The sequence below is a fragment of the Solanum stenotomum genome, chromosome 12 (assembly GCF_019186545.1).
Source record: "Solanum stenotomum isolate F172 chromosome 12, ASM1918654v1, whole genome shotgun sequence".
NCBI classification, from domain to species: domain Eukaryota; kingdom Viridiplantae; phylum Streptophyta; class Magnoliopsida; order Solanales; family Solanaceae; genus Solanum; species Solanum stenotomum.
In genome coordinates this window covers 1,344,744-1,354,655 of record NC_064293.1, presented here as the reverse complement: position 1 = coordinate 1,354,655, position 9,912 = coordinate 1,344,744, and the positions used below count along the sequence as shown (strand labels likewise).

At 35.2% G+C, this 9,912-nt stretch overlaps 2 protein-coding genes across 2 annotated transcripts; one reads left to right on the top strand and one right to left on the bottom strand.

The window, feature by feature from the left end:
* The first annotated feature begins 528 nt into the window (after positions 1–528).
* LOC125846733 (thioredoxin-like protein YLS8) lies at positions 529–6,309 on the top strand. Its single transcript, XM_049526325.1, has 2 exons — positions 529–732; positions 5,794–6,309. Exons 1-2 carry the CDS (start codon positions 613–615, stop codon positions 6,100–6,102), a joined length of 429 nt encoding a protein of 142 aa, XP_049382282.1. The 5' UTR covers positions 529–612; the 3' UTR covers positions 6,103–6,309.
* Positions 6,310–6,805: 496 nt separating this feature from the next.
* On the bottom strand, positions 6,806–9,083 carry LOC125846716 (chaperone protein dnaJ C76, chloroplastic). The gene is made up of 4 exons (XM_049526295.1): positions 8,628–9,083; positions 7,876–8,132; positions 7,604–7,778; positions 6,806–7,531 (listed from the first exon to the last, which is right to left on the bottom strand). Exons 1-4 carry the CDS (start codon positions 9,066–9,068, stop codon positions 6,929–6,931), a joined length of 1,476 nt encoding a protein of 491 aa, XP_049382252.1. The 5' UTR covers positions 9,069–9,083; the 3' UTR covers positions 6,806–6,928.
* Positions 9,084–9,912: the final 829 nt, after the last annotated feature.

The following is a 9,912-nucleotide window of genomic DNA, read 5'->3' as shown; positions in this document are numbered from 1 at the left end:
AACAAAAAATTTTAGCTTGAAAAAAATTAAAAAAATTAAGTATTATTTAATATTAAAGATTAAAAATTATTGTCTAAAAAAATAATAATATTATTTTATAAAATAAAATGTAAAATATTTTTTACCATACTCCATCACTTCCTCTCACCATAATNCCCAATTTTATTTTTTACTTCATCTCCCTCCCCCTTCAAATACTAATTTAGATATTATTATTATTATTTTTTAAATATTCTACTCACTCCTCCTAACACTCCGCTTCTAATTTTTTTCTCGTTTTGAGTTAGATATATACATATCGCAAATATATTTTACTTGTTGCCACAAGAATTTTTTTAAAATAATTTTTTTTATTGATGTTATAATCGGTACATGATAAAGTTACTAAGAATATATGTACATATCTAACACAAAATGAAAAAAATATAAAAATAAATAAATAAATTAGGAGCGAACGGTTAAATAGGATACGGTACAATTTTTATTTTTATTTTAAAAAAATAATATCAATATTTTTTGGCGAATGAGTGGGTGGTTTGGGGGAGGGTGAAGAATATATTAGGTTTTTCAAATTAATAAGTGAGAAAACCCTGGTTTGGTGGACTCAGAAAGATGTCGTACTTGTTGCCTCACCTTCACTCAGGATGGGCCGTCGATCAAGCCATTCTCGCTGAAGAGGAACGCCTTGTCATTATCCGCTTCGGCCATGACTGGGACGAAACTTGTATGCAGGTATTCATGCCCCTAATCTCGAATTTTTGATGGGTTCTTAAGTTTGTTAGGAAAACCCTAGTTTTTCTATATTCTCGATTATTCTAGTTTTAACCATAGAACCTGTTTGATTGAGGTGAACCATCCAAGTTTTGTTCTTGCGAATTTTGTTTGATTAATTTCTTAGGATAGTCAATTAGTTGTGATATTTCTGTAATGTTTATTGATATTCCAATTTAGATATAGAATTGTATTTATTAACGAATAACGTTGCAATTGCATAACACAATTACAAACATAATTAACATTTGCAGAATACCGAGAAACAGGCTAAGGATATGAGGTTTTTCTTCATTGAACATGGATAATAATCTGGAATATGACTTCGCCTGGTATTTACGATAGATAGCTAAATTGGACAGCTGGAATATTCCATGTCCTTTCCTCGTAAACCCTCTCAAAAAATCCCATGTGGGTCTCTAGTGCTTCTACAACTATATATGAGTTTAGTTAACCAAAGGAAACTTTTGGAGACTAAAATAACTAGTTGAAAGACATCTAATTAACCCGAGACTGTAAACCTGATTGCAAATCTACCCAAAATTGCTGCATTCCATCCCCTTAGGAGACGTTGTTCTCAAGGTTGGAAATGAATCGAACAGTGATAATCAATTTCCTCCCAATCAGTAAATTTTCTCATTGCGGCTGCAAATGTTATTGTTCTTAAGTCCATCTAATGCTATTAAGAGTTGTAATAGCTCAAAATATAAGTTGGGTAATATGGGTCCTATTCGGGTTGTGCTAATTCCATATGAATCATTACTGAGAAGCATGTGCCCATTGCTCCTGCAATGGCTCAAGTATTGGTGTTTTCTGCCACTTGAACATATGAGAAATGTCACAACTAAATACAACCATCTAAGAAGAAACCCCAGGGCGGAGAGGACTATTGCTTTATGACATTGAATATTGACATCAAATGCTTCTACTCTCGGTTGAAGGACAAGAATGCTCATCTCTCAGCCTTTGTTTTCCAAGCCAAGGCCAATAGCTGCAGTAACCTTATTGCTGTAATTTCTAATTAAGGTGAAGACATCTTCCGGAAAAAAGGTTAAGATAAAGATAGCTGTAACATCTACGGTGTCTTGATGTCCTTGAGTAAAAGTGCCCCTTTTACTAGCTCCAATCTTTGAAAAAGTAAAACTAGCTGGATAGATATAACATACACAATGCTCCTACTATCAGCTTTCTATCCTTAAAATGATATGACTTTTCCCAAACCATGTTCCTGTGGATTACTCTAGCTAGACTGATTCCTTCTTTCTGACTACCAAAGGTACTAGGGGAATCAAAAGCACTTGACCCTTTCCAACTTTCATTTTGGTCTGATATTTTTCACTACTCTGTGGTTTGATCCACTGGCTGACGCCACAATGATCCTCCTGCAACTTATTTACCCCCCTTAAAGAAACATTTCTTTTTATTCCAAGTAGTGCAAAGTGCAGTGGCATACAAAATATTTTGTAAGCGTTGTCGAGATTTAGTGAAAGTGGACAAAACAATTTTATGAGGAAGCTTCATATAGCCAACATATGCTACGTATGCTTGTTCAACCCATAATCTATCAACCACTTGTTTCTTCATTGCATTGACTGAGCCATGCCAGGCTCCTTGAGAGAAGCTTTTGTGTGTTGGAGTTCCTAGAAAATTGGGATGTCCATCAAAAAGATTTGGTCTTTGGTTCCTGCTTGTATCTTGTGGTGTTAATGGATAGAGAGGAACAAAGGGTGTTTTGATGGCATCTCAACTCCCATTTCCTCTCTTAAGACTATTTGTTTGATTAGTCTTTTAGTTGGGTAAAACCACTCCTCTGTAATTACTGTTGAATCTTTCCTAGAATTTATCAGTTCCATAGATTTATGTTGAAAGTTGTGATAGCTTTTGTTTGCCTTACTGAGAGCTGATAATCTCTTTGTAATGCTTGCGTCTTCTTGATGCTTTTTCTTAATGGTATCCTTCTTATTTCATCAAAGAGAAAATTGTTATAACATCATATTAACAGCATAACTATTCAAATCATATTAGTAAAACATAAATTGTATAAATCACTACAACTCTCCCTCGGTGAGTTTCATATTTTGAAATGTATTTATAATAGTCTCATCAGATATAGTGCTAAACACCTATGTTACCTTCTAATAAAAAAAATAGTACTAAATACTTATTTTTCTATATAAGCTCTCTCAACTCTTGCAATACTTCCCTCTACAAGTTTTCATATTTCTAAATGTATTTAAAACACTAAATAACCATTCAAAAACTTTCTTTGACTAATCTTTGTACTTCTAAATGTACTTATGGCACCAAATAACCACTCAAAAGCTCATCATTCATTTATTTTGTATATCATTCTTAAGTAACTTCATTGCCGAGAAAGCTCTCTCAACTGTACCAATTGCCAGTTGCAGAAGTATAACAAATTTCACAAGAAAACACAGGGATAAGTTCCATGCTTCTTTGTCACTACTAATTTCTTGATAAGATCACCAAGCCTCTTAATATTGATAAATCTTTTATCATGATCCCGATTCCTGCACAATAAAAAATTAATTTAGATAAATGCCAAAAAAATACAGATAATTTATTTCACAACGAAAAATAATGGTTGTCCAAAAACAAATTAAACTAGAAATTAAGAAGAGAGTAAAAAAACTAGTAAGAGAACTTTAAAAAGTAGTGCATGCCCTCCTAGAATGAGTAATTTTTTTCCTAAGAGGTTTTAGTATATCTTGGATTATCCTGTTTCAGATTGAGTCAAGTAATTTGCTGTCTAAGTCGTTATGCAAACAGTTTCTTGGTTGGCCGGTGTGCTTGACCCACCGTCTCTTCAAGATTGCTACTGGTTGAACCAGAAATTGATCATCTTTGCTCAGCACATATATACATGTGTGCAATACAGGGTGCACTAGGGTCAGAAATTCAGTCCAATCTGTATGCCACCTTGCCCTATCCAGAACCTTGAAGGGCCATATAACTTAAACTTCAATTTTTTCCGGATCATTTGTATTTTCTTGATGTCGGACTATAAATTCTCACTCAGTTTTGTGGCATATCTGCATTAAATTACATTCTTTCTTGTGCTTTGCTTTTGATTGTCTTTCAGTAACTGCTGCATTTGTTACCTCTGGGTTAAGAAATCCTTTGCTGCTGGTACATTAGCTTTTAATAAGGGTCCAATTGATATCTTGGGTGGTGACTGGTGAAGATCCATTCCATGTTTCAAATGGTGCACAATTCAAACAGTTATGGAAGTTTGAATTGTAACACTTCAGCTAAACCAAGCCATTGCTTCCACTGTTTGAGCCTATGATCTTCATGCATCTCAGATAGGTATCTGTAAATTCATTCACTGTCTAAGCCTGTCCATCTGATTGAGGGTGATAAGCTATGCTAACATAGTTGTGTTCCCAGTAACTTGAAATAATAATTCCTACCAGCAGTTGCTCTAAATTATCCCATCTCTGTCAGAAAGGATGGTTTCAGGGATTTAATTTAGCTTCTGTACCCCTTCGTCAACCTTTCTACTATCACAAAATGAACCTCTTCCAAGGCTGGTGAAGAGGTAAGAGTTATAGAAGCCTTAGATAGGATATGTTTTCTTTCTTGCTTCTCTGATACACTTCTTCATGACAGCTACCTTGGGTTTCACATTTTCGTTAAAGTTATTTCAGGAGAAGTGCTCCTAAATGTGCCTACATGACGTGATTACCTACCTACTGGTGGTTCATGCTTGAGTATTTGATGTCTTAATTCTCCTGTATTGCCAACATACATTTTTCCTTCTCTTCGTGGTACACTACAGATTGTAAGCTAGATATGTCGCTTCTCTGAATCTGTGGTGTGAGCTATAAGTAATTAGGTCTGTACTCTGTACTCTGTTGCTCCTTCATAGCAGTGTTGAATCTTTTGAACCCATGTAGGACAAGAACTTGTGGCCTGGCCACCCTTCAGGGTGGCCCAGTGGTTTGGGCTTGGGACTTCCATGTTGGAGGTCTCAAGTTCGAAACCCCTTGCTAGCGTAAGCAAGGGGTTTACCTTGTGGGTTGAGCTCTCACACTGGGCTTGCCTAGTGCGGGTTACCTCTCCTGTGTGGTTTCTGAGCTATTGCATAGGAGCGGGGGTTTTACCCTGTGCTTACCTAAAGTGTAGCGGCTGCGGGTTTCCTTTGTCATTAAAAAAAAGAGAAATAACTTGTGGCCTGTTACCCTCCAGTCTCTTTGTGCATAGTTTCATCCTCATTTCTCTTTGATAGTGGATCAACAACTCTATTTTCAGGTCCCTGTTATTTGGGTCTCATAATCCAGACCATGCAGCTTAGTGAGCTATTTTCAGCTCCCTGTTATTTGGGTCTCATAATCCAGACCATGCAGCTTAGTGAGCCCTTTTTGTTAAATAAGCAGTAATGACCTTCTGTTCCACCCAATACTGCAGGTAAGGCGATCAGCTCTTATAGTGCAGATAGTGCCTCCACTTGTCTATAACATTCAGTGGTGTCATAAAATCTCTCTCATATCTAGATTTTCTCTGATGTCTAGGTGCTTGAGCTTATTCAGAATGCTATTGGGCATCTTTTAATACTGCCCCCTACACCAGATTGACATGCATTAGTTTCCACCATGAAAACCTGATTAAAGTCAGGTACTGCCGGAACTAGTGCATTAGTCATTTCCTGTCCAGTTTAATTGGATGTGGATTGTTTTTTCTGCTGTTAATTCTTTGTGTTCTCCATTTCAGTAGCTTCTCACATCGGCTTTTAGTGATATCTTCCCAGACCTCTCTTTTATCAGCAGCTGTTTTTTAGTTGGTTGGGGCAATATGGGCATACTTGATGTTTTTAATTGATGCATTACTTTGCAGTAACTTAACATCATTTAGCTGCTCTCTTCTCCTGAGGAGGGTTCTCAGTGGCATTTTGATTCTTCACTTCCTCTTTTTTTTCCCTTCTCATATTTCCATTGCTGTAAAATTTGTAAAAATCTCTTATGTTGTTTTATCTGGTTTGTATTTCTTCTGGCATTTCAGATGGACGAGGTGCTGGCTTCAGTTGCAGATACATTAAAGAATTTTGCTGTGATATACCTGGTGGACATAACAGAGGTCCCTGATTTTAACACGATGTATGAGTTGTACGATCCATCAACTATCATGTTCTTCTTCAGGAACAAGCACATCATGATTGATCTTGGCACAGGAAACAATAACAAGATCAACTGGGCACTCAAAGATAAACAGGAGTTCATTGATATTGTTGAGACAGTGTATCGCGGTGCACGAAAGGGCCGTGGTCTAGTTATTGCACCAAAAGATTACTCTACCAAGTATCGTTACTGAGTGTCTGTTGATATTGTATTTTGTTTGTGGAATATGCTGCAATTTATGACTGAACTGTAACATACGGTTGCTAAGTGGTTTCCATTAGACCGATTCTGTTGCTTTCAAGATCCATTTGTACAATAACTTTCCATTGTTGCAAGTGGAAAGACTAAACTCTTTGTGAAACCATTTTATGATCTATCTATTATATTGACCTTTCTGTAATTGTGGTTTTGTGGTTTCCGCTTCAGCATGCTAATTAGGGAAAATATTTAACTGTTTAGGTAGCTATTATTCTCTATACAATTTACTTATTTCAATTAATTCTACCAATGATATAGAGCATAGCATTTCCCATCCCCAGTTCCAATAATGGAATGGTTGGATCCTTTGTTTATGCAATGGAGGAACCATTCATTAGCTTGGTGTTTTTAAGATAAAATAATTCTTAAATACTTTTCTAGTGTTTTGAGTTAAATAAAAATGTGATTTTAGTCTAAAATTTCAAAAATAAGCTATAAGTCATGAGTTAAAATTTCTTGTGACTTTTAACTTTAAGTCAAAAGCTACAAGTCCATTCAAATGGGCTCTTAATTTAGTGTGCATGTGTGTGTGGTTGACCACATTTTGTGTCATCCGTTTGGTTTGATAACAAGATCTGCTGGGATTAGATATGGGATTAGATATGTTGTTTTTTGAGACAGATTAGGACAAGAACTGATTAGACTATACAATAACTTTTAAAAATTGATTGGACCATATAATAATTTAAACTTACATTTTATGTTACAAGATTTATTTATATGCCTTCCAGTTACACGTTTATCTTCCGGAATGAAATTTCTCACAATTTTCTGTCCTGGTTAAACAAACTATGAATTGTCCCCGTGAGTTCCACTAGTGCCATACCAATCATATACCATGTAACACCTGCCAGAATGACCTTGAGCCATGGGCTGTTGACAATGTCTAATGCTAGAGAACCACCAATATGATCGTTGAGTCTAACAGTCGTTTCTTCTCCAAGTTTTATCCAAACTATAATTGCTGCTGCTGTTGCTGTTGTGAATGGCACTACCCCGAGCCAGGGACTACCTTGATGTTTCTCCTTAGGTGAGAAAGCTTCATCATAGAATTCCACCGGCAATTTGGGGAAGGAATCAACTTCATCTACTACCAAACTAGTGTCTGTTGGTACCGCAAGTTCAGGAGTTGATGGAGACCAATACTCAGCGTTGCTACTTTGATTAACTGTTGATTTTTTGACTTGTTTCATAGCTTCTACAACATGTCTGAGCTTCTTAACATCGGGTTCAATTAGCCTTCTCCTAACTGGTACCAAAGCATGGATGGCTTCTGCAGCTCCTCCAATTGGTGATTGCCAGTAGAATAAATTTGACATTGCTCGGATTGCTTGAAATGCTGATATTCGTGCCTCTTCTGAAGCCTGAAAGATAGTAACACTTGTAAATGGCTTTGTTTGCATAAAAAAAAGAAGAAGAACAATTGTTAGGTTTACCTTAGGATTGGTTTTGTTGAAGGCACCTTGATATCTACTCTGAAATTTGTCTAGATCATCAAATATATTGGAGGTGCGAGCACCAACTGTATTGCCAGCGCCAATTCTAACATTGCCTCGGGGCTTCTTGGACATTAGGAATTCAAGTGCAGCCAAATTTGACCTCTCAACAACTCTATGAAAATTTTCACATGTAAGTAAGAAAGAAAGAAAGAAAGAATTCAGAATAATATTATGAATTACGATAGTAGTATATATATAGTATGTCTTACGAGATGCAATCAACTGGACATGCATCTATAGCTTCTTGAATTTTGGATTCTGTATCAGCCCATTGAGCAACAACTCTGGCTCTTCCATACAAACATTCAACAGCAAATGTATTTTCAGCCAACAAAGCACATTTTAAGCAGCCTACACACTTTACTTCATCAACAAACACAGCTCTTTCTTCATTATCTTCACCACACCATGCCGAATACAAAGGTTTTCCTGTGTACCCCTTTAAATCTGCTATTTTTGTCACTTCCTGCATCATACACAAACATCAAAAAGAGAAACATATATATCAACTCTTGCCTTTTATTTTTTATGTTTCCCCTACCTAGACGCTAATTAAAGCATGCTTCATGTAAGAGCAGTACAAATGCTGATTGCTGTACAAGAAGTTAAAAAATATTTTTTGATTAATTGATATATACTAGCTAATTTGTTAATCTATATCATACATTAATTGAGTCTTCTCGACATTTTAGACTCATATTTTTATGTTTCCCCTTCCTAGACTCTAATTAAGAGCATGCTTCATTTGATACTAGCTAATTAGCTATCTATATCGTACATTAATTGAGTCTTCTCGACATTTTAGACCCGGGTTAAACATAGACGTATATCATATTTACCAACTCAAATATAAATGATCTAATGCATTAACATATGGATTAAATGCACCTCTTATCTCCATGGAATAACAGTGATTTCTGTAAAAGGTGCACAATACAACAAGGGAAGTATATGGACTGACCTTATCATAAGCCATACGTGCAACAGGATCGGAAAGAAGAGCATAAGCTTGATTGAGTATAATAGCCATTTCATGTCCAGATGGTCCGGCGATATCCGGGTGGCATCGCTTCTGAAGCATCCTATAGGCTAGCTTAATCTGTGCCTGGTTAGATGAACTTTCAACTCCAAAAAGATCATACAGGTCAAAATCAGTGATTGAACTACTATTAGCTCTGCATATGACAGAATTATTACAAGTATTTTTGTTATGGGATTTCCCTGAACTTGGAAAATGAGCTCTTTGATTTAGAAATTTGTTTATGCTTTTTGTGGGAATGGTTTGTATGGGCAGAGTAGAAGAATGCATTTTTTCCACAGGAAAATGTGGTGAAAAAGGGTAAGGTCTTCTTCCTTTTAAGTTTGGGGGCAGATATTTCTTTTGTGTGGAAGATATTTGCATATTTCACATCACAAGAGTTTGAAAAGTTTAAATTTGCTTCCAAAGTAGTAAACTTTATAGACATAAAACTTTTATATATGAAAAAGAAAAAATAAAGAATTCCCATAGTTTTAATTCAATTATGTCTTTCTTTTTAATATTATTTATTTTGTATTTTAGTAACTTTTAATTTTAACATATTGTTATTTTATCCTTAACGAACTCCTTTGTAGGAATGTTATGATATGATTAAGGCAAAAAGATAGAACTATTTTTCGATATATATTATTCACCCCTTTAGTTTAGATCATAAAATCTATTTTAAAAAAAATTATATTCTTAAATTTTGTATTCAACCAAACTAATAATCTTATCTTATCTTATACATATATATAAAAGAAAAACTCAGGCCCGCTTACGTGGCACGCTATGTTGGTTTAATATATCATAAATACAATAAATTACAGTTGAAAATAAAATAACTAAAATAAATTAAAAAATATTCAGGCTAAGGCGTGAATATCTCGCTCTCTTTAAGTAGATTAAAGCCCACTATGACATATCTTACATTGATACAATAGTATATCTTTTGACTTGTTCCCTTCAGGACATAACAACCCAACAATGTTGTACAACTCAAACAACTTCGGATTAATTGAAGATCCAAAACTCAACCAAAAGAATACACTCCTTCAACATATATTACTTTCTTTTGTATAGTGAATTAGTCGAAGACTTAGAATATTTTTTGCTCAACTCTCTCTTTCACTTAATCTCAAAACATTATAGTACTCCTCATCTTTTTCACTCTATGTTTTCCTTGTATATTTCTCTTATTCTCAAAACAAAGTAAAATCATCACTAT

What these genes read in the sequence shown, in the direction of transcription:
- LOC125846733 (XM_049526325.1), top strand. Translation starts at nt 613, where the DNA reads ATGTCGTACTTGTTGCCTCACCTTCACTCAGGATGGGCCGTCGATCAA. An exon ending in GGGACGAAACTTGTATGCAG is followed by an intron (nt 733 to 5,793) that starts GTATTCATGCCC and finishes CTGGCATTTCAG; the next exon opens with ATGGACGAGGTGCTGGCTTC.
- LOC125846716 (XM_049526295.1), bottom strand. Translation starts at nt 9,068, where the DNA reads ATGCAAATATCTTCCACACAAAAGAAATATCTGCCCCCAAACTTAAAA. An exon ending in CACGTATGGCTTATGATAAG is followed by an intron (nt 8,133 to 8,627) that starts GTCAGTCCATAT and finishes TGTATGATGCAG; the next exon opens with GAAGTGACAAAAATAGCAGA. An exon ending in TCAACAAAACCAATCCTAAG is followed by an intron (nt 7,532 to 7,603) that starts GTAAACCTAACA and finishes ACTATCTTTCAG; the next exon opens with GCTTCAGAAGAGGCACGAAT.